General features: G+C 52.6%; 1 protein-coding gene across 1 annotated transcript in view; it reads right to left on the bottom strand.

Moving 5' to 3' along the window:
* LOC144481743 (actin-like protein 6B) overlaps positions 1 to 24,741 on the bottom strand; it is a 37,644-nt gene that overhangs the window by 4,515 nt on the left and 8,388 nt on the right. Inside the window, exons 5-13 of the mRNA XM_078200891.1 lie at positions 23,660 to 23,757; positions 20,231 to 20,325; positions 19,389 to 19,495; positions 16,876 to 16,965; positions 13,984 to 14,045; positions 10,642 to 10,756; positions 8,357 to 8,437; positions 5,288 to 5,383; positions 526 to 612 (exon numbers count right to left, since the gene is read on the bottom strand). Coding sequence (XP_078057017.1) covers positions 526 to 612; positions 5,288 to 5,383; positions 8,357 to 8,437; positions 10,642 to 10,756; positions 13,984 to 14,045; positions 16,876 to 16,965; positions 19,389 to 19,495; positions 20,231 to 20,325; positions 23,660 to 23,757 — 831 coding nt within the window. The remainder of the gene's footprint in view (positions 1 to 525; positions 613 to 5,287; positions 5,384 to 8,356; positions 8,438 to 10,641; positions 10,757 to 13,983; positions 14,046 to 16,875; positions 16,966 to 19,388; positions 19,496 to 20,230; positions 20,326 to 23,659; positions 23,758 to 24,741) is intronic.

The following is a 24,741-nucleotide window of genomic DNA, read 5'->3' as shown; positions in this document are numbered from 1 at the left end:
CTCCGTATCCCTCGCTCCCCGCCCTCTCCCCGTATCCCTCGCTCCCCGCCCTCTCTCCGTATCCCTCGCTCCCCGCCCTCTCCCCGTATCCCTCGCTCCCCGCCCTCTCCCCATATCTCTCAGCTCCCCACCTTCCCTACATATCCCTCGCTCCCCGCCCTCTCATCATATCCCTCGCTCCCCACCCTCTCCCCATCTCCCTCGCTCCCCGCCCTCTCCCCATCTCCCTCGCTCCTCGCCCTCTCCCCGTATCCCTCGCTCCCCGCCCTCTCCCCGTCTCCCTCGCTCCCCGCCCTCTCCCCGTATCCCTCGCTTCCCGCCCTCTCCCCGTCTCCCTCGGTCTATGTATCTTGTTCGCCCCTCGATCTGGGTCGTTCTGCTGGGGAATCACAGGTCCATATAAGGAACATTATATATCTGGAGACAGGGAATACTGCGTATTCCAACGCTCAGCATCAAATATTGCAATTCCGTCACCAACAACAACCTGAGCTGAAAACTCTGCGCCGAACCCAGTGCACTCACCAGAGAGGCCAGGATGGAGCCACCAATCCAGGGGCTGAATCTTCGCTCCACTGTGCTGTTATTGGCTATCAGCTTCAGCCGCATGCTCTGATTGGAGGAGAGGAGATGGGAAAATGAGGAATAATTAACAAGGATTGTCCACATTTACCCTCTGACCCCCCATTCACCCTCTGACCCCCCTTCGCCCTCTGACCCCCCTTCGCCCTCTGACCCCCCTTCGCCCTCTGACCCCCCCAATCGCCCTCTGACCCCCCATTCGCCCTCTGACCCCCCATTCGCCCTCCGACCCCCCATTCGCCCTCTGACCCCCCATTCGCCCTCTGACCCCCGCCAATCGCCCTCTGACCCCCCCAATCGCCCTCTGACTCCCCATTCGCCCTCTGACTCCCCATTCCCCCTCTGACCCCCCATTCATCCTCTGACCCCCCATTCACCCTCTGACCCCCCATTCACCCTCTGACCCCCCATTCACCCTCTGACCCCCCATTCACCCTCTGACCCCCCATTCACCCTCTGACCCCCCATTCACCCTCTTGACTCCCCATTCACCCTCTGACCCCCCAATCGCCCTCTGACCCCCCAATTGCCCTCTGACCCCCCCAATCACCCTCTGACCCCCATTCACCCTCTGACCCCCTCATTCACCCTCTGACCCCCCCCAATCACCCTCTGAGCCCCATTCCCCCTCTGACCCCCCCATTCACCCTCTGACCCCCATTCACCCTCTGACCCCCTCATTCACCCTCTGACCCCCTCATTCACCCTCTGACCCCCTCATTCACCCTCTGACCCCCTCATTCACCCTCTGACCCCCTCATTCACCCTCTGACCCCCTCATTCACCCTCTGACCCCCCAATCGCCCTCTGACCCCCCAATCGCCCTCTGACCCCCCAATCGCCCTCTGACTCCCCATTCGCCCTCTGACCACCTCATTCATACTCTGATCCCCCATTTGCCCTCTGACCTCCATTCGCCCTCTGACCCCCATTCACCCTCTGACCCCCATTCACACTCCGACCCCATTTATCCTCTGACTCCCCCATTCGCCCTCTGACCTCCATTCACCCTCTGACTTCCATTCGCCCTCTGACCCTCTCTATATTGACTTTGCCATTCCCTCCCCCAATGCCCTGAAGTGCCCCCTTCACCCACCCCCTGCTCCCCAATGCCACCTTGTGGCACTGCCCTACAGCACTGCCTCCAGTAGGGCATTAGTGTTACAGCAGCCGTTCAATGTTCAGATAGGAAACTGGCAACTGAAGGGACAATGGGGTTAATGGGGGAATGGGGTAATGGGGTAATGGGAGAAATGAGGGCAATGGGGGAATGGGGCAATGGGGCAATGGGGCAATGGGGCAATGGGGGAATGGGGGAATGGGGTAATGGGGCAATGGGGCAATGGGGCAATGGGGGAATGGGGGAATGGGGGAATGGGGCAATGGGGCAATGGGGCAATGGGGTAATGGGGTAATGGGGCAATGGGGCAATGGGGCAATGGGGCAATGGGGGAATGGGGGAATGGGGCAATGGGGCAATGGGGCAATGGGGGAATGGGGGAATGGGGGAATGGGGGAATGGGGCAATGGGAGAAATGAGGGCAATGGGGAAATGGAGACAATGGGGCAATGGGGACAATGTGGGAAATGAGGGAAATGGGAGAAATGGGGGCAATGGGGGCTGAGTGGCGTCTCCACTGGAGTCAGGGGAGGGGGCGGATTGCAAGCTGGGGTTAAGCTGCCCCTGGCGGGCCCGGGCCAACTGGTTGCTGCCCCGGAACAGCAGCAGCGTAGAGATTTACAGCATGGTGTCAGGCCATTCAGCCCATCCTGTGCTGGAAAACCTTTCCAGTATCTGCAGAGGAATCCAGCAATCAGACTCCCTCCATCTATTTTCCCCAATGTTGGTAGGTCACTGCACTCTGTCAGAGCACAGCCGAGGACTTATTATATGAGACTGAGTAAATTAAACATTCCTGGGGCTTGCATTTGGGCATGTTTGCTTGAATAATAATGTTTTAGACTGGAAAATTCTCGAGTTAATAATTATTATTGCTATGACCTGCTATTCAGTCCTCCCACCACTGGTGCCGCTGCAGTGTGGAGCTCACCGCCCTGCTATTCAGTCCTCCCACCACTGGTGCCGCTGCAGTGTGGAGCTCACCGCCCTGCTATTCAGTCCTCCCACCACTGGTGCCGCTGCAGTGTGGAGCTCAGCGCCCTGCTATTCAGTCCTCCCACCACTGGTGCCGCTGCAGTGTGGAGCTCACCGCCCTGCTATTCAGTCCTCCCACCACTGGTGCCGCTGCAGTGTGGAGCTCACCACCCTGCTATTCAGTCCTCCCACCACTGGTGTCGCTGCAGTGTGGAGCTCACCGCCCTGCTATTCAGTCCTCCCACCACTGGTGCCGCTGCAGTGTGGAGCTCAGCACCCTGCTATTCAGTCCTCCCACCACTGGTGCCGCTGCAGTGTGGAGCTCACCGCCCTGCTATTCAGTCCTCCCACCACTGGTGCCGCTGCAGTGTGGAGCTCACCACCCTGCTATTCAGTCCTCCCACCACTGGTGCCGCTGCAGTGTGGAGCTCAGCACCCTGCTATTCAGTCCTCCCACCACTGGTGCCGCTGCAGTGTGGAGCTCACCGCCCTGCTATTCAGTCCTCCCACCACTGGTGCCGCTGCAGTGTGGAGCTCACCACCCTGCTATTCAGTCCTCCCACCACTGGTGCCGCTGCAGTGTGGAGCTCACCGCCCTGCTATTCAGTCCTCCCACCACTGGTGCCGCTGCAGTGTGGAGCTCACCGCCCTGCTATTCAGTCCTCCCACCACTGGTGTCGCTGCAGGGTGGGGGCTCATGGCCCTGCTATTCCTTCGTCAATGTGTTTAGTCACATTTTCAAAGAACTCCACCAGGCTCGTAAGGCACGATCTGCCCTTGACAAAACCATGCTGGGTATTCTTGAGCATACTAAACCTCTCTAAATGCTCATATATCCTGTCCCTCAGGATCTTCTCCATCAGCTTACCAACCACTGAGGTTAGACTCACCGGTCGGTAATTTCCTGGGCTATCCCTATTCCCCTTCTTGAAAATAGGAACCACATCCGCAATCCTCCAATCATCCGGCACCTCTCCCGTCTCCATCGATGACGCAAACATCATCGCCAGAGGCTCTGCAATCTCTTCCCTCGCCTCCCACAGTAAACTGGGATACATCCCATCTGGTCCTGGGGTACATCCCATCAATCCTCCCACGACTGGTGTCATTGCTGTGTGGGGCTCATCACCCTGCTATTCAGTCCTCCCACCACTGGTGTCACTGCAGACTCACCACCCTGCTATTCAGTCCTCCCACCACTGGTGTCGCTGCAGGGTATGGGCTCACCACCCTGCTATTCAGTCCTCCCACCACTGGTGTCGCTGCAGTGTGGGGCTCACCGCCCTGCTATTCAGTCCTCCCACCAGTAGTGTCGCTGCAGTGTGTGTGGGGGGTACTCACTGCCCTGCTATTCAGTCTTCCCACCACTAGTGTCGCTGCATATGGCGGAGTGGCTCACCTCCCTGCTATTCAGTCCTCCCACCACTGGTGTCGGTGCAGTGTGGAGCTCGCCACCCTGCTATTCAGTCCTCCTACCACTGGTGTCGCTGCAGACTCACCGCCCTGCTATTCAGTCCTCCCATCACTGGTGTCGCTGCATTGTGGGGGCTCACCACCCTGCTATTCAGTCCTCCCACCACTGGTGTCGCTGCAGGGTGGGGGGGGGCACACGACCCTGCTATTCAGTCCTCCCAGCACTGGTGTTGCTGCAGACTCACTGCCCTGCTATTCATTCCTCCCACCACTGGTGTCACTGCAGACTCACCACCCTGCTATTCAGTCCTCCCACCACTGGTGTCGCTGCAGGGTGGGGGGGGGGCACGACCCTGCTATTCAGTCCTCCCAGCACTGGTGTCGCTGCAGACTCACTGCCCTGCTATTCATTCCTCCCACCACTGGTGTCACTGCAGACCCACCGCCCTGCTATTCAGTCCTCCCACCACTGGTGCCGCTGCAGTGTGGCATAAATCCGCCATTTTTGCACGAGGATGAGCAACGCCACGGGAGGTTGATGAGCAAATTTAAAAACCTTCCAATCAATCGGCCTTGGGAGCTTAAAAATAATAATTCTGGGGCAGATGAAGAAAGGGGGGTTGAATGGAATGGGCTGCCACCAGAAGTTTATAAATTTGCCAAATTCCCTCCCAGCAGTGGCCCTCAGGATGGGCCTATTTGTCGCAGGCGGCCATTGGAGCTGGACGGGCTCAAAGGTGCTTGAGGAATACTACGGCGTGCGTTAAAATAGTACAGCGCTCCTTTACACAAGAGATCAACGGCCACACGAACCATGAGCAATGCCACCGGGAGGGCGGCAAAGAAAATTTGCTAACTTCTGCCACGAAATCCAGCAGGATCTCCCCACTCCTTGGCATCAGAAGCCGAAAGATTCTACGGGAAGACCAGACCGCGGTTGACGTTTTACTCACTAGGGTCCAGCCGGACTTACGCCCCCTTTTAACTCATGCCCACTCCGTGATTCCAATCCACCCTCCCCCCGTCTCCCACACGGAGCATGCCATGCCCCCCCCCCCTCTACTCCCACCCTCGCCATCAGGAGGGCGCGGAGCAGGCCCCGCAAGGGAGTTCGGGCCTCATGCAGGTGGCAAAGGTGGCAAATCCTGTTCGAAGAGACAAATAAAAACTGGCGTGCAACCCCGCCGCCGGACTCACGGGAGGGGTTTTCTGTGAGAGTTCTCGGTTGAGCCTGTCCGTGAAGCCTTGAAGCAAGGTGTTGCCCCCGGTGACGATCACGCTGCCATACAGTCCCTGCCGGGAGACAAGAGCGGCAGGTTACCCAGGCGACCAGCTCCACGTCATCTGCCCCCACATCCCCCAACCACTTTCTCCCACTAAAGCGGGGCTAAACAGATTTTATTTACTTATTTATTAGTGTCACAAGCAGGCTTACATTAACACTGCAATGTAGTTACTGTGAAAATCTCCCAGTCGCCCACACACCAGCGCCTGTTCGATTAACACTGAGGGAGTATTTAGCATGGCCCAGTGGTTGGCACTGCCAGTTCACAGCGCCAGGGACCCAGGTTCGATTCCCGGCTCGGGTCACTGTCTGTGTGGAGTCTGCACATTCTCCCCCCGTGTCTGCGTGGATTTCCTCCGGGTGCTCCGGTTTCCTCCCCCAGTCCGAAAGACGTGCTGGTTAGGTGCTAAATTCTCCCTCAGTGTTACCCGGACAGGTCTGCGGCGACTCGGGGATTTTCACAGTAACTTCATTGCGGTGTTAATGTAAGCCTACTTGTGACACTAATAAAGTTTAAACTTAAATTCTCCCTCAGTGTTACCCGAACAGGCGCCGGAGTGTGGCGACTAGGGGATTTTCACAGTAACTTCATTGCAGTGTTAATGTATGCCTACTTGTGACAATAATAAATAAAATTACACTGCGGGAGAATTTAGCACGGCCGACGCACCCTAACCAGCACGTCTGTCAGACTGTGGGAGGAAACCGGAGCACCCGGAGGAAACCCACGCAGACACGGGGAGAACGTGCAGACTCCGCACAGACAGTGACCCGAGCCGGGAATCGAACCCGGGTCCCTGGCGCTGTGAGGCAGCAGTGCTAACCACTGGGCCACCGTACCGTCCGACAGATTGGCAAGTTCACGAGTCACCCAGTCTGGGTCTGACGTACCAGGAGGAAGCGATATTGGGGACGAACGAATCTCTCACCATCGTTCTTTCTCCTTGAGCAAGCAAGTCGCTCCAAAGCACAGGAAGATTGCACACCAGGTCAGTCTGAAAACTACTAGAGATTCTCTTGAGGACGGAATGAATTCTCATGTGGCGAGGTGTGGATTATGAAGGTTGGGCCTGTACTCGTGGGAGGGTGTTTTTTCGTTCAGGAGATTTTGGATTAATATTTATTGCCCATTCCCTAATTGTCCCTGGAACGCAGTGGGGTTGCCAAGCCGATTCAGAGAGGCATTTAAGCATCGTACACATTGCTGTGGGAATGGAGACCAAGTAAGGATGACAGATTATCTTCCCTAATGGACATTGATCAGTGAACCAGATGGGTTCCTCCGACAACCGTCATCCGTAGACTTCTAATTCCAGATTTTTATTGAGTTCAAATTTCACCATCAGCAGTGGTGGGATCCGAACCCGTGTCTTCAGGGTATTATTATCCCGGGTCTCTGGATTACGAGTGATAATACCACTACACCGCTACCCCCCCAGTAATGAGAATCAGAAGAAGGTGGTCGGAACATTTAAGACTCAGCACTTTCTCTTGTCACAGAAGTTGTTGTGCACAGTGGCCCAGTGGGTTAACACTGCAGCCTCACAGCGCCAGGGATCCGGGTTCGATTCCCGGCTTGGGTCACTGTCTGTGCGGAGTCTGCACGTTCTCCCCGTGTCTGCGTGGGTTTCCTCCGGGTGCTCCGGTTTCCTCCCACAGTCCAAAAGATGTACAGGTTCGGTGGGTTGGCCGTGCTAAATTGCCCCTTAGTGTCCAAAGATGTGCAAGTTAGGTGGATTGGCCATGCTAAATTGCCCCTTAGTGTCCAAAGATGTGCAAGTTAGGTGGATTGGCCATGCTAAATTGCCCCTTAGTGTCCAAAGATGTGCAAGTTAGGTGGATTGGCCATGCTAAATTGCCCCTTAGTGTTCCAAGATATACAGGTTAGATGGATTGGCCAAGCTAAATTGCCCCTTAGCGTCCAAAGATGTGCAGGTTAGGTAGATTAGCCATGCTAAATTGCCCCTTAGTGTCCAAAGATGTGCAGGTTAGGTGGATTGGCCATGCTAAATTGCCCCTTAGTGTCCAAAGATGTGTAGGTTAGGTGGATTGGCCATGCTAAATTGCCCCTTAGTGTTCCAAGATATACAGGTTAGATGGATTGGCCATGCTAAATTGCCCCTTAGCGTCCAAAGATGTGCAGGTTAGGTGGATTGGCCATGCTAAATTGCCCCTTCGTGTCCAAAGATGTGTAGGTTAGGTGGATTGGCCATGCTAAATTGCCCCTTAGTGTCCAAAGATGTGTAGGTTAGGTAGATTAGCCATGCTAAATTACCCCTTAGTGTCCAAAGATGTGCAGGTTAGGTGGATTGGCCATGCTAAATTGCCCCTTAGTGTCCAAAGATGTGTAGGTTAGGAGGATTGGCCATGCTAAATTGCCCCTGAGCGTCCAAAGATGTGCAGGTTAGGTAGATTAGCCATGCTAAATTGCCCCTTAGTGTCCAAAGATGTGCAGGTTAGGTGGATTGGCCATGCTAAATTGCCCCTTAGTGTCCAAAGATGTGCAGGTTAGGCGGATTGGCCATGCTAAATTGCCCCTTGGTGTCCAAGGATGTGCAGGTTAGGGGGATTAGTGGGGTAAGTAAGTGGGAGAGAGTCTGGGTAAGATGCTCTATCGGAGAGTTGGTGCAGACCCGATGGGCTGAATGGCCTCCTTCTGCACTATTGGGATTCTGTGATCGTTTGAAATGTGGCGTTCTTGCATTTGTCCTGATGTGTCTGGAACAGAAATAACTCCAATAAAAGATGTCTCTCCCTGCGCAGCGATAGATAAGTGAAGGGACGTAAAATGTGACAGTCTCTTAAAGATAACGCGGTGTGGGCTGTTAATCCCTGCTGGATGCTCGCTGTCCCAACTGGGAGCTCATCCCTTTCCGGGCTATAGGTTCCTGGCTCTGCGGCGGAATGCGAGGATATATTGAGGAAGGAGGGATAAATCCTCCGGACACGACTGCAAGTTGGCGTCCTCCCAGTACACTCACCGGCCGAATATCGATATCGCACATTCCAATACTGGTGGTGACAACGTGACTGACTCCCAGCATTGTGTTCCCCGACAGACCCTGGAACACACAGGCAAGAGGTCAAAATATAACACAGCACACAGGTGTAGCCCAATCCATCACGCAAACCCAGCCTCCCATCCATTGACTCTGTCTACACTTCCCGCTGCCTCGGGGAAAAGCAGCCAGCATAATCAAGGACCCCACGCACCCCGGACATTCTCTCTTCCACCTTCTTCCATCGGGAAAACGACACAAAAGTCTGAGGACACGCACCGACCGACTCAAGAACAGCTTCTTCCCTGCTGCTGTCAGACTTTTGAATGGAACCTACCTCGCATTAAGTTGATCTTTCTCTACACCCTAGCTATGACTGTAACACTACATTCTGCACTCTCTCCTTTCCTTCTCTATGAACGGTATGCTTTGTATAGCGCGCAAGAAACAATACTTTTCACTGCATCCCAATACATATGACAATAATAAATCAAATCCTTCTCCCCTATGTACTCTATGAACGGTATGCTTTGTCTGTATAGCGCGCAAGAAACAATACTTTTCACTGTATCCCAATACATGTGACAATAATAAATCAAATCCTTCTCCCCTATGTACTCTATGAATGGTATGCTTTGTCTGTATAGCGCGCAAGAAACAATACTTTTCACTGTATCCCAATACATGTGACAATAATAAATCGAATCCTTCTCCCCTATGTACTCTATGAACGGTATGCTTTGTCTGTATAGCGCGCAAGAAACAAAAATGTTATTCATTCCTGGGACATGGGGTGTCACTGGCCGGGTCCAGCATTTATTGCCCATTCCTAGTTGCCCCTTGAGAAGGTGGTGGTGAGCCGCCATCTTGAACCCGCTGCAGTCCACGTGCTGTGGGTTGACCCACAATGCCATTAGGCAGGGAGTTTGACCTGGACGAAGGAACGGCCGATATATTTGCAAGTCGGGATGGTGAGAGGCTTGGTGGGGAACTTGCAGGTGGTGGTGTTCCCCATGTATCTGCTGCCCGCTGTCCTTCTAGATGGAAGTGGTCGTGGGTTTGGAAGGTGCTGTCGAAGGAGCCTTGGTGAGTCGCTGCGGTGCATCGTGTAGATGGTACACACGGCTGCGTCGGGGGTGGAGGCAGTGGATGTTTGTGGATGGGGGGCCAATCAAGCGGATAGGCACCATATCTGACAGAGGGGCAGGCCATTCGGCCACCCTGATCTGGGCTGTCTCACCACCTCAATTCCACCTTTGCCTCCCTTTCCCTGTCTTTGAGAAGGCAGCCCAGTCCCTCGTGAACGCAGCCCAGTCCCTCGTGAACGCAGCCCAGTCCCTTGGAAACGCAGCCCAGTCCCTCGTGAACGCAGCCCAGTCCCTCGTGAACGCAGCCCAGTCCCTCGTGAACGCAGCCCAGTCCCTCGTGAACGCAGCCCAGTCCCTCGTGAACGCAGCCCAGTCCCTCGTGAACGCAGCCCAGTCCCTCGTGAACGCAGCCCAGTCCCTCGTGAACGCAGCCCAGTCCCTTGTGAACGCAGTCCAGTCCCTTGTGAACGCAGTCCAGTCCCTTGTGAACGCAGCCCAGCCCTTTGTGAATGCAGCCCAGTCCCTTGGGAACGCAGCCCAGTCCCTTGTGAACGCAGTCCAGTCCCTTGAGAACGCAGTCCAGTCCCTTGAGAACGCAGTCCAGTCCCTCGAGAACGCAGCCCAGTCCCTCGCGAACGCAGCCCAGTCCCTTGCGAACGCAGCCCAGTCCCTCACGAACGCAGCACAGTCCCTCGCGAACGCAGCACAGTCCCTCGCGAACGCAGCCCAGTCCCTTGGGAACGCAGCCCAGTCCATTCCGAACGCAGCCCAGTCCCTTCCGAACGCAGCCCAGTCCCTTCCGAACGCAGCCCAGTCCCTCGCGAACGCAGCCCAGTCCCTCGCGAACGCAGCCCAGTCCCTTGCGAACGCAGCCCAGTCCCTCACGAACGCAGCCCAGTCCCTCACGAACGCAGCCCAGTCCCTCGCGAACGCAGCCCAGTCCCTCGCGAACGCAGCCCAGTGATGCCTCAAATCCTTCTCAATCGTTAGAACCAGCATGAGCAATGCCAGGGGAGGTGTGCTGAGAGATAGTTATCAGTAGAGACTGTTGGGGGTCTCGCAGTCGCTCAGAGGTGCGAGTGTGCCGAGTCTTTGGCTTTCTCTAACTCCACAATAGTGATGACTCCCGACACGGGTTTCGACAGGTTGGCAGCTCCCAGCTACGGCCCAAGCCCTTACCTTGACGTTGGAGGGGTCGAACAGGCCTTCTGGTATCCGTAGCCTCTCGGCTCCGTAGTCACAGTTGTACCCGTTGGGCATCTCGTAGTGGATGGTGGGCATTTGGGCAGCAACCCTGAGGCGGAGCGACAGGAAGGAGCAGATTTAGGAGGTGGCACGGTTGCGGGAGAATGGCCGACTCACAGAGAAATATTAACATTGTCGCACAGGAGAGGAGACCATCTCTCAGGCCTGTAGCTTCGGCCTGTCTCCTATGCCTGTTTCTTAGGCCTTCTGTCAGGCCTGTCTCTCAGGCCTGTCTCTCAGGTCTTGTCTCCCAGGCCTGTCTCCCAGGCCTGTCTCCCAGGCCTGTCTCCCAGGCCTGTCTCTCAGGCCTGTCTCTCAGGCCTGTCTCCCAGGCCTGTCTCTCAGGCCTGTCTCTCAGGCCTGTCTCTCAGGCTTTGTCTCCCAGGCCTGTCCCTCAGGCCTGTCTCCTAGGCCTTTCTCTCAAGCCTGTCTCTCAGGCTTGACCCTCAGGCCTATCTCCTTGGCTGGTTTCTCAGGCCTGTCTCTTAGGCTTGTTTCTCAGGACTGTCAGCTAGGTCTGTTTCTTAGGCCTGCCCTTTAGGCCTGTCTCTCAGGCTTGTCCCTTCGGTTTATCTCCCAGGCCTGTCCCTTAGGCCTATCTCACAGGCATGTTTCTTAAGCCTGTCTCCCAGGCTTGTCCCTCAGACCTGTCTCTTGGGCCTGTTTCTTAGGCTTGTTTCTCAGCCCTGTTTCTTAGTCCTGTCTCCCAGTCTTGTCTCTAAGGTCAGACCCATTACCAAGATCTATATTTACTAGGTTTGCCTCCAAGGCTTAACTACTAGGCCAGGCTCACGTCCAAGTACTGTTTCCTGGGGCTATCTCCCAGGCCAGTTCCATCTTCCAAGCCCAACTTCCCTGGACCCTTCTCTCAGGCCAAGCCTGTCTGTAGGCCTGTTTCCTGGGCCTGCCTCACATCATCCTGCCTCAGCATCGCCCTGGCCTGTCCGCTCCTTTGTACCACTCTGGAGTAATGGCAAGAGTGTCGGGTTAGCCTGACTGAAAGCTCCCACCTCTCTCAGAGTCAGGTGGGGAGTCTAATCTGACTAGAAAAAACAAGAATATTGAGAACTAATGTCTATAACTAACTCTAATGTCCTTTAGGGAAGGAAATCTGCCGTCCTTACCCAGTCTGGCCTACATGTGACTCCAGAGCCACAGCCAATGTGGTTGACTCTCAACTGCCCTCCAAGGGGTAACTAGGGATGGGCAATAAATGCAGGGCCCAGCCAGCGACGCCCATGTCCCACGAAAGAATTTTTAAAACTATCGTTACTGACATAGGAACGAGGAGCAGAAGGAGGCCATTCAGCCCTTCCAGCCTGTTCCGTCACTCAGATCATGGCTGATCTCTCCCTGGTCTTAAATCCACCTCCCTGCCTCTTCCCCATCTCCCTTTAACCCATTTTGATATCAGAAATCTATCCATCTCCTTCTTGAAACCATTTAACGATTCAGACTCCCCCGCGCTATGGGACAGCGAGTTCCACAAATTCACCCCACCCTCTGAGAGAAGTAGTTCCTCCTCATCTCAGTTTTAAATCTCTCAACCTCTACCCTGTGACCTCTTGTTCGAGATTGCCCCACACGGGGGGAAACATTTGGTCCACATTCACTCTATCAATCCCTTTTAGTATTTTATATCCCTCGATCAGATCCCCCCTCATCCTTCCAAACTCCAGCGAGTACAAGCCCCAAACTGTTTAATCTCTCCTCCTACGTTGACCCACTACAACTCTCACCAACTTTTACAGATGCACCATAGAAAGCATCCTTTCTGGGTGTATCACAGCTTGGTCTGGGCTCCTGCTCTGCCCAAGACCGCAAGGAACTACAAAGGGTTGCGAAAGTAGCCCAATCCATCACGCAAACCCAGCCTCCCATCCATTGACTCTGTCTACACTTCCCGCTGCCTCGGGGAAAAGCAGCCAGCATAATCAAGGACCCCCACGCTCCCCGGACATTCTCTCTTCCACCTTCTTCCGTCGGGAAAAAGATACAAAAGTCTGAGGTCACGGACCAACCGACTCAAGAACAGCTTCTTCCCTGCTGCTGTCAGACTTTTGAATGGACCTACCTCGCATTAAGTTGATCTTTCTCTACACCCGAGCTGTGACTATAACACTACATTCTGCACCCTCTCCTTTCCTTCTCTATGTACGGTATGCTTTGTCTGTATAGCGCACAAGAAACAATACTTTTCACTGTATCCCAATACATGTGACAATAATAAATCAAATCGAATCCTTCTCCCCTATGTACTCTATGAACGGTATGCTTTGTCTGTATAGCGCGCAAGAAACAATACTTTTCACTGTATCCCAATACATGTTGTGGAGATGCCGGCGTTGAACTAGGGTGAACGGTAGCGGCACGGTAGCACAGTGGTTAGCACTGCTGCTTCACAGCTCCAGGGTCCCGGGTTCGATTCCCGGCTCGGGTCACTGTCTGTGTGGAGTTTGCACATTCTCCTCGTGTCTGCGTGGGTTTCCTCCGGGTGCTCCGGTTTCCTCCCACAGTCCAAAGATGTGCGGGTTAGGTTGATTGGCCAGGTTAAAAATTGCCCCTTAGAATCCTAAAATGCGTAGGTTAGAGGGATTAGCGGGTAAATATGTGGGGGTAGGGCTGGGTGGGATTGCGGTTGGTGCAGACTCGATGGGCCGAATGGCCTCTTTCTGTACTGTAGGGTTTCTATGATAACACAGGAAGAGTTTTAACAACACCAGGTTAAAGTCCAACAGGTTTATTTGGTAGCAAATACCATTGCAGATGGTATTAATGGTATTACCATTGCTCATGGTAATGGAAAGCTAATGGTATTTGCTACCAAATAAACCTGTTCGACTTTAACCTGGTGTTGTTAAAACTCTTACTCCCAATGCATGTGACAGGAATAAATCAAATCAAACCTTTCCATCCCCGGAATCAATCTGGGGAACCTCCTCTGAACTGCCTCCAATGCCACCCCATCCTTCCTCAGATAAAGGGATAAAAACTGGACACATTGGTTATTGTACCACCTCGTACGGGCCAAGGCTCGTAAAATCCCTCCCGAGGCCAAGGGAGAATTCCGTTCCGCGAGATCGGGGCGGGCGAGGCGATAACATCCTGGCCACTGTCACGTTCTCGGCCAAGATAAGGACCACAGGCAGGCCATTCAGCCCCTCAACCCTGTTCTGTTGTCCAATCACATCACAGCTGACCGACACCTTGACTCCAACCACCCACCTTGGCCCCATAACTATCCGTACACTTGACAAGCGAAAGGGAAGCACTTACTGTTCATCGTACGGCGAGTCCGACACTTGGAGTACGGAAGCTTGGAAATCCTGGATAACCTCCTGTCCGCCCGGAAAGAAAAGGAGGTGATTGTTAATCATCTCTCTCTGGGCTGACTGCGCACAGTAAAGAATTTCCCCTCCAGCCAAAAGATGGGCATCCCTTGTGGGAAAGGGTCGTGAACGTAGCTCAGTCCCATCACGCAAACCAGCCTCCCATCCATTGACTCTGTCTACACTTCCCGCTGCCTCGGGGAAAAGCAGCCGGCATAATCAAGGACCCCACGCACCCCAGACATTCTCTCTTCCACCTTCTTCCATCGGGAAAAAGATACAAAAGTCTGAGGTCACGTACCAACCGACTCAAGAACTTCCCTGCTGCTGTCAGACTTTTGAATGGACCTACCTCGCATTAAGTTGATCTTTCTCTACACCATAGCTATGACTGTAACACTACATTCTGCACCCTCTCGTTTCCTTCTCCCCTATGTACTCTATGAATGGTATGCTTTGTCTGTATAGTGTGCAAGAAACAATACTTTTCACTGTATCCCAATACGTGACAATAATAAATCAAATCCTTCTCCCCTATGTACTCTATGAACAGTATGCTTTGTCTGTATAGCGTGCAAGAAACAATACTTTTCACTGTATCCCAATACATGTGACAATAATAAATCAAATCCTTCTCCCCTATGTACTCTATGAAGGGTATGCTTTGTCTGTATAGAGCGCAAGAAACAATACTTTTCACTGTATCCCAATACATGTGTGAATAATAAATCAAATCCTTCTCCCCTATGTACTCTATGAAGGGTATGCTTTGTCTGTATAGAGCGCAAGAAACAATACTTTTCACTGTATCCCAATACATGTGACAATAATAAATCAAATCCTTCTCTTCTATGTACTCTATGAATGGTATGCTTTGTCTGTATAGCACGCAAGAAACAATACTTTTCGCTGTGTCCCAGTACATAAGACCATGAGAAAAAGGATCAGAATTTGGCCATTCAGCCCATCGAGCCTGCTCCGCCATTCGAACATGCCTGATAGGCTTCTCAACCCTCTTCTCCTATCTTTTCCCCGCAACCGTTGACCCCCCCACCCCCTTCCCAATCAAGAACCTATCTATCTCTGTCTTGAAGACTCTCAATGACCCGGCTTCCTCTGTGGCAAAGAGTTCCACAGATTCACCTCCCTCTGGCTGAAGAAATTCCTCCTCATCTCGGTTCTAAAGGGTCGTCCCTTCACTCTGAGGCTGTGCCCTCGGACCCCAGTCTCCTGCACGTGGCAATAACAAATCAGATCAAATGGAGCCCTCCCTCCTCCCTGCCTTGCACAGAAGCCAAGACCCCCGGGGGGGGGGGGGGGGGGGGGTTGGGGGAGCGGAGGGCGGGAATGTTTCTGCAGCCCTCCTTCTCTGTCCCCACTGAGGGAAACAATGGAGGTAGAGCTACCCCAGCATGCATTGTGGCCGCAACAGCCCTCTGTCAGCCCCTACGGGAGTAATGCTCCCCACTTCCCCGCCACCCAGGATAAATAACCATCGGGGCGATGACGAAAAAGATTGTCTTTGGACTTCGTGTGGGTTGTTGGAAAAAAGAGCGCTGGAGGCCAAAAAAAGAAATAACAGCCCATTCGCCATCAATCGTCCAATGGGACAGCGACAAGTCTTCACGTCCTCCAATCAGCCGTGGGATGGAAAGATGGGCAGCCAATGGGGTGGGGAGTGGGTTGAGCTCAGTTGGCTGTTGAACAGGATGGGTTCAATTCCCGTACTGGCCGAGCTGACCTCGCCTTCGCGACAAAGAACAAAGAAGAACAAAGAAAATTACAGCACAGGAACAGGCCCTTCGGCCCTCCAAGCCTGCACCGACCATGCTGCCCCGACTGAACTAAAACCCCCCACCCTTCCGGTGACCATATTCCTCTATTCCCATCTCATTCATGTACTTGTCAAGATGCCCCTTAAAAGTCCCTACCGTATCCGCTTCCACAACCTCCCCCAGCAACGAGTTCCAGGCACCCACCACCCTCTGTGTAAAAAATCTGCCTCGTGCATCTCTTTTAAAAATTGCCCCTCGCACCTTAAACCTGTGCCCCCTAGTAATTGACTCTTCCACCCTGGGGGAAAAAGCTTCTGACTCTCCACTCTGTCCATGCCCCTCATAATCTTGTAGACTTCTATCAGGTCACCCCCCTCAACCTCCGTCGCTCCAGTGAGAACAAACCAAGTTTCTCCACCCTCTCCTCATAGCTAATGCCCTCCATACCAGGCAACATCCTGGTAAATCTTTTCTCGACCCTCTCCAAAGCCTCCACATCCTTCTGGTAGTGCGGCGACCAGAATTGAACACTATATTCCAAGTGCGGCCTAACTAAGGTTCTATAAAGCGGCAACATGACTTGCCAATTTTTAAACTCAACACCCCGGCCGATGAAGACCTCACCCCTCACCTGAGGTGTGGTGAACCTCAGGTGAACTCGCCACCAGTCAGCAACCCCACCACCCCCCCCGACCGCACCCCCCCCCGCCCCGCCCCCCCCGCCCCGCCCCCTCGCTCCCCAACTCAAAGAATAAAGCCACCTATGGTCACCTGGGTTTACGGCAACTTAACATTTCCTGTAAATCATCCAATTGGGAGAGGGGGGACAATGAAAGTTCTTCCCCATTTCCAATTGGCCGTCAGGAGGTTAAGATGGGCGTTTCAGGCAGCCAATGGTATGGCGGGGGAGAGGGAGGGGGGATGGGGGTGGAGGTGGGTGGGGCAGTCAGAAGCAAGAGGGTCACGTGACGAAACCTCCAGGAATCGGCCGCCCCCGGATTCGTGCCCGCCCTTTCACCCCTGCCCCCTCCCCCACCTCGCCCCGAGGGGCAGCTCTGACCTACATTGCACATGTAGTTGTGCCAGGACTTGGTGACGTGAGAGATCTTCTCCTTTTTCTTCCAGTTTGGAGACGCACCTTCACGCACGGGTTCCTGCGCCCACAAGAGAGATGAAACATGATTAGCCACTTCCGTGACATCGTGACCTCCGACCCTTCGGCCCAACCTCAACTGCGCCCCTCGGGTCAATCTTTCTGCATGGCTTATTCCGGGACTACGGTGGGCAAAGTGGTTATAACTCACTCCCGGGTATCTGTTATTCTACATATAATCCACCCCGAACCCCTCGATTAGATTCCAGTCTGTAACTCACTCCCGGGTATCTGTTATTCTACATATAATCCACCCCGAACCCCTCGATTAGATTCCAGTCTGTAACTCACTCCCGGGTATCTGTTATTCTATATATAATCCACCCCGAACCCCTCGATTAGATTCCAGTCTGTAACTCACTCCCAGGTATCTGTTATTCTATATATAAACCACCCCGAACCCCTCGATTAGATTCCAGTCTGTAACTCACTCCCGGGTATCTGTTATTCTACATATAATCCACCCCGAACCCCTCGATTAGATTCCAGTCTGTAACTCACTCCCGGGTATCTGTTATTCTATATATAAACCACCTCGAACTCCTCGATTAGATTCCAGTCTGTAACTCACTCCCAGGTATCTGTTATTCTATATATAAACCACCTCGAACTCCTCGATTAGATTCCAGTCTGTAACTCACTCCCGGGTATCTGTTATTCTATATATAAACCACCTCGAACTCCTCGATTTGATTCCAGTCTGTAACTCACTCCCGGGTATCTGTTATTCTATATATAAACCACCTCGAACTCCTCGATTTGATTCCAGTCTGTAACTCACTCCCGGGTATCTGTTATTCTATATATAAACCACCTCGAACTCCTCGATTAGATTCCAGTCTGTAACTCACTCCCGGGTATCTGTTATTCTATATATAAACCACCCCGAACTCCTCGATTAGATTCCAGTCTGTAACTCACACCCGGGTATCTGTTATTCTATATATAAACCACCCCGAACCCCTCGATTAGATTCCAGTCTGTAACTCACTCCCGGGTATCTGTTATTCTATATATAAACCACCCCGAACTCCTCGATTAGATTCCAGTCTGTAACTCACTCCCGGGTATCTGTTATTCTATATATAAACCACCCCGAACTCCTCGATTAGATTCCAGTCTGTAACTCACTCCCGGGTATCTGTTATTCAATATATAAACCACCCCGAACCCCTCGATTAGATTCCAGTCTGTAACTCACTCCCGGGTATCTGTTATTCTATATATAAACCACCTCGAACTCCTTGATTAGATTCCAATCTGTAACTCACTCCTGGGTATCTGTTATTCTACATATAAACCACCCCGAACCCCTCGATTAGATTCCAGCCTGTAACTCACTCCCGGATATCTGTTATTCTATATATAAACCACCCCGAACCCCTCGATTAGATTCCAGTCTGTATCTCACTCCCGGGTGTCTGTTATTCTATATATAAACCACCCCGAACCCCTCGATTAGATTCCAGTCTGTAACTCACTCCCGGGTATCTGTTATTCTACATATAAACCACCCCGAACCCCTCGATTAGATTCCAGCCTGTAACTCACTCCCAGGTATCTGTTATTCTATATATAAACCACCCCGAACCCCTCGATTAGATTCCAGTCTGTAACTCACTCCCGGGTATCTGTTATTCTATATATAAACCACCCCGAACCCCTCGATTAGATTCCAGTCTGTAACTCACTCCCGGGTATCTGTTATTCTATATATAAAACGCCCTGAACCCCTCGATTAGATTCCAGTCTGTAACTCACTCCCGGGTATCTGTTATTCTATATATAAACCACCCCGAACCCCTCGATTAGATTCCAGTCTGTAACTCACTCCCGGGTATCTGTTATTCTATATATAAAGCACCCCGAACCCCTCGATTAGATTCCAGTCTGCAACTTACTCCCGGGTATCTGTTATTCTATATATAAACCACACTGAACCCCTCGATTAGTTTCCAGTCTGTAACTCACTCCCAGGTATCTGTTATTCTATACATAAACCACCCTGAACCCCTCGATTAGATTCCAGTCTGTAACTCACTCCCGGGTATCTGTTATTCTATATATAAAACGCCCTGAACCCTTCGATTAGATTCCAGTCTGTAACTCACTCCCGGGTATCTGTTATTCTATATATAAACCACCCCGAACCCCTCGATTAGATTCCAGTCTGTAACTCACTCCCAAGTATCTGTTATTCTATATATAAACCACCCCTAACCCCTCGATTAGATTCCAGTCTGTAACTCACTCCCGGGTATCTGTTATTCTGTATATAAACCACCCCGAACCCCTCGATTAGATTCCAGTCTGTAACTCACTCCCGGGTATCTGTTATTCTTTATATAAACCACCCCAAACCCCTCGATTGGTCAACAACTCACAGCTCTGGTTCTGGGCCTTTCTTCCCTGTGGGTCGCGTACCTTCGAGGCGATGGTATAAGGTGGTGTGATTTCCATATTCATCTCCTGGAACAGCTCACGACACTGCATCGAGATGAAGTCACCAGCCAAAGGTGATTTAACAATCCCTGTTGGGGGTGGCGTGTGGGGAAGTGGGGGGAGGGGGGAGAGGGAGGGGAGGGAGGAAAACAGGGAGGTGAGATTTGCACCGAGTCGCTGCAACATTTAGCTGCAAGCCCCTTGCGGAATCAGTGGGCGTTTGTTGTGTGGGGGGGGGAGGGGGGGTTAGATACCCGTCGGTGGGATGACCTGAATCGGGTGCGTCAACCCCGTGACAGCGGCACAGAGGGCAGAGCGATTAGCGCTGCTGCCTCACAGCGCCAGGGACCCGGGTTCGATTCCCGACTTGGGTAAGTGTCGGTGTGGAGTCTGCACGTTCTCCCCGTGTCTGCGTGGGTCTCCTCCATGTGCTCCGGTTTCCTCCCACAGTCCGAAAGACCGTGCTGGTTAGGGTGCTAAATTCTCCCTCGGTGTTACCCAAACAGGAGTGTGGGCGACCGGGGGATTTTCACAGTAACTTCATTGCAGTGTTAATGTGAGCCTACTTGTGACACTGATAAATAAACTGATTGTGGGAGGTACGGTGGGGGTGGGGAGGGGGGGCCGGGGGGGGGGGGGGGGGGGGTGGGGGGGGGGGCAGCACGGTTCTATGCTTGTGGGGGGCATTCCGGGGTAAGTGTCCAAGTGTTGCCCCTTGGGGTGGCCAGAAGCCAAGGCAAGAGGAGAGCCACACGGACGGGAGAGAGAAACAACTTGCAGGCTCACTGGCGTCAAAACAAGAAAGGAAATAAAGGCTCCCCTACCTTGCTGGAGGACGTAGCCGTCGTGCACCGGGATGGCGGTGGTGTGCGTGGCGCCGCTGTCCAAGACGAGGCCGGTGGACCGTCCATTGGCGAAGCTGTGAAAGCCACGGTTTGGCGGGGAGAGGAGGGCAGTCAAGGAAATCCACGGGGAGAGGTAGAAACCAGCCACCGCGGTAAAGAGTCAAAGAACAAAGAACAGTACAGCACAGGAAACAGGCCCTTCGGCCCTCCAAGCCTGTGCCGCTCCTTGGTCCAACTCGACCAATCGTTTGTATCCCTCCATTCCCATGTGACTATCCAGGTAAGTCTTAAACGATGTCAGCGTGCCTGCCTCCACCACCCTACTTGGCAGCGCATTCCAGGCCCCCACCACCCTCTGTGTAAAAAACGTCCCTCTGATATCTGAGTTATACTTCGCCCCTCTCAGCTTGAGCCCGTGACCCCTCGTGATCGTCACCTCCGACCTGGGAAAAAGCTTCCCACTGTTCACCCTATCTATACCCTTCATAATCTTGTACACCTCTATTAGATCTCCCCTCATTCTCCGTCTTTCCAAGGAGAACAACCCCAGTCTACCCAATCTCTCCTCATAGCTAAGACCCTCCATACCAGGCAACATCCTGGTAAACCTTCTCTGCACTCTCTCTAATGCCTCCACGTCCTTCTGGTAGTGCGGCGACCAGAACTGGACGCAGTACTCCAAATGTGGCCTAACCAGCGTTTTATACAGCTGCATCATCAGACTCCAGCTTTTATACTCTATACCCCGTCCTATAAAGGCAAGCATACCATATGCCTTTTTCACCACCTTCTCCACCTGTGTTGCCACCTTCAAGGATTTGTGGACTTGCACACCCGGGTCCCTCTGTGTTTCTATACTCTTGATGACTCTGCCATTTATTGTATAACTCCTCCCTATATTATTTCTTCCAAAATGCATCACTTCGCATTTATCCGGATTAAATTCCATCTGCCACCTCTCCGCCCAATTTTCCAGCCTATCTATATCCTGCTGTATTGCCCGACAATGCTCTTCGCTATCCGCCACGGACAGACAGGGTTAATAATCACACAAGTTAAAAACCACATAAGCTGCTCCGAGAAAAGAAAAGATCTTTGCAGAAGTCTTCAAGCACCAAGGACTTTAGTCTGAGCGAATTTATTAAATCAGGCATCTGGTGCGGCGACAATAATCTCTCCCTCAATGTCAACAAAATGACAGAGATTGTCATCGACTTCAAGAAGTGTAGAGGAGAACATGCCCCTGTCTACATCAACGGGGACAAAGTAGAAAGGATCGAGAGCTTCAGGTTTTTAGGTGTCCAGATCACCAACAACCTGTCCTGGTCCCCCCCACGCCGACACTATAGTTAAGAAAGCCCCACCAACGCCTCTACTTTCTCAGAAGACTAAGGAAATTTGGCATGTCAGCTCCGATTCTCACCAACTTTTACAGATGCACCATAGAAAGCATTCTTTCTGGTTGTATCACAGCTTGGTCTGGGCTCCAGCCATCCTGCCACATCAGGGTGATAGGGAGTGGGATAGCTTGATCTTGGTTTCAGATAAAGCTCGGCACAACATCGTGGGCCGAAGGGCCTGTTCTGTGCTGTACTGTTCTATGTTCTATGCTCTGCCCAAGACCGCAAGGAACGACAAAAGGTCGTAGCCCAATCCATCACGCAAACCAGCCTCCCATCCATTGACTCCGTCTACACTTCCCGCTGCCTCGGGAAAAGCAGCCAGCATAATTAAGGGCCCCACACACCCCCGGACATTCTCTCTTCTACCTTCTTCCTTCGGGAAAAAGATGCAAAAGTCTGAGGTCACCTCCCAACTGACTCAAGAACAGCTTCTTCCCTGCTGCCGTCAGACTTTTGAATGGACCTACCTCGCATTAAGTTGATCTTTCTCTACACCCTAGCTATGACTGTAACACTACATTCTGCACTCTCCCGTTTCCTTCTCTATAAACGGTATGCTTTGTATGTATAGCGCGCAAGAAACGATACTTTTCACTGTATCCCAATACATGTGACAATAATAAATCAAATCCTTCTCCCCGATGTACTCTATGAATGGTATGCTTTGTCTGTATAGCGCGCAAGAAACAATACTTTTCACTGTATCCCAATACATGTGACAATAATAAATCAAATCAAATCCTTCCCCCTATGTACTCTATGAACAGTATGCTTTGTCTGTATAGCGCGCAAGAAACAATACTTTTCACTGTATCCCAATACATGTGACAACAATAAATCAAATCAAATCAATTCAAATCTGGACTTGAGAGGAGCGAGTGATAGCCACAGACACAAACTGGGACATCACAGTTGTAACAATGATGGATTAGGTCAGCTGACATGATTACGTCTTCACGCTGATTGGATATCACAATTCAAGTGTGCAGCGATTGTGATTGGTTTTAATATCTGTACCCTATGCATGATGTAACCTTAATCAATAACTGTGAGTGGATAGAGATAACTCCTTGTACTTTGATTGGTACTTGTAGTCAAATTTGAAACAATGGCTGGAATTTTATCACCCCACCCGGCATGGGAATCACAGCGAGGGGGCGGACCTCGCCCGCTCCGCTGACCTCGGGCACGATATTACGGGATGGGCAAGGCCGTAAGATCCCCGCCCTTCAACTGCTGGTGTATTCCTGAATTCTGGGCTCCGGTTAGTTACAGACTGTGACCTGTGACTTTCCAGGATCCCCGCTATAGCTTGCATTAAAACAGCTGTTTAAGAGAACTCCGTGACTTGGTCTGCTTACCTGAAGCGAACAAAGTTGTGATCAACTCAGAGGCTGAACGTCAAAGCCCGCAACAGTCTGAGTGAATGTTAAGGGGCTGAATGGCCGCTTGCTGCCTCAACAGATGCTGGAATTGTCTGCCCGGCCAGGAGACGGTGGCATTGGGGTATTGTCACTGGACTGGCGATCCAGAGGCCCCAGGCTAATGATCTGGGGCGGGGGGGGAGGGGTGGAGGGACACGTGTTCAAATCCGACCAAGGCAGCCGGGAGAATTTAAATACGATTAATAAAATCTGGATTGGAAAACCTGTCTTAGTAGCGGTGACCATGACAGCTACCATGGATACTCGTGAAAACCAATCTGGTTCACTCATGTCCATTTCGGGAAGGAAATCTGCCGTCCTTACCCGGTCTGGCCTGCATCGTGACTCCAGAGCCCACAGCCAACGTGGTTGACTCTTAACTACCGAGCAAGGCCGACATTGGGTAATTAGGGAAGGGCAACAGATGCTGGCCCAGTCAGCGACGCCTTGAAAGATTAAATTCAAAACAGAGTTCGCGCAGACATCCCGAAGCGGTGCGCACTGACTCGGGTCAATGCGGGGGCGAGATTCCCAGCCCCGGGAGTGCCCGCGGCCCTTCTTTGCGGCGATCTGAAGGATACGCGGTGAGCACGGCAGTCTTGCAGAGGAAGAAGGCGGGAATGTTGTAGTGTTCAAACATCAACTCGGTTAGCTTCTCGCGTTTAGCACGAGTGTTCCACTGAAACAAGAGGAGGAGGGCCCAGTGAGGCAAAGGTTCCAACAACAGCGACAACAACCTGCCATTTATATAGCCACTGGGAATCCAGCGGCGAGTAACTCACCTCCCCAAAGCCTGTCCGCCGTCGACATGGACACAAGTCAGGAGTGGGATGGAATACTCCCCACTCGCCTGGATGGGTGCGGCTCCCAACAACAACTCAAGAAGCTCAACACCATCCAGGACAAAGCAGCCCCGCTTGATTGGCCCCCCATCCACAAACACTCACTCCCTCCACCACCCACGCAGCCGTGTGGACCGTCTACAAGATGCACCGCAGCGACTCACCAAGGCTCCTTAGGCAGCACCTTCCAAACCCACCACCTCCACCATCTAGAAGGGCAGGAGATACCTGGGGAACACCCCCACCTGGAGATTCCCCCATCCAAGCGGTGACCATCCCAACTGGGAAATATGTCGGCCGCTCCTTCACCGTCTCATTCCCATGGAGCTGGGAATTCCAAGGAAGGGGCATTGCTACCTTGCTGCCCATCCGGGACAGGTACAGCACGGGGTTAGATACAGAGTAAAGCTCCCTCTACACTGTCCCCCATCAAACACTCCCAGGACAGGTACAGCACAGGGTTAGATACAGAGTAAAGCTCCCTCTACACTGTCCCCCACCAAACACTCCCAGGACAGGTACAGCACGGGGTTAGATACAGAGTAAAGCTCCCTCTACACTGTCCCCCATCAAACACTCCCAGGACAGGTACAGCACGGGGTTAGATACAGAGTAAAGCTCCCTCTACACTGTCCCCCCATCAAACACTCCCAGGTCAGGTACAGCACGGGGTTAGATACAGAGTAAAGCTCCCTCTACACTGTCCCCCATCAAACACTCCCAGGACAGGTACAGCACGGGGTTAGATACAGAGTAAAGCTCCCTCTTTACACTGTCCCCCATCAAACACTCCCAGGACAGGTACAGCACGGGGTTAGATA

This window comes from Mustelus asterias, chromosome 31 (genome assembly GCF_964213995.1).
Source record: "Mustelus asterias chromosome 31, sMusAst1.hap1.1, whole genome shotgun sequence".
NCBI classification, from domain to species: domain Eukaryota; kingdom Metazoa; phylum Chordata; class Chondrichthyes; order Carcharhiniformes; family Triakidae; genus Mustelus; species Mustelus asterias.
This window is presented reverse-complemented; position numbering and strand designations above follow the sequence as displayed.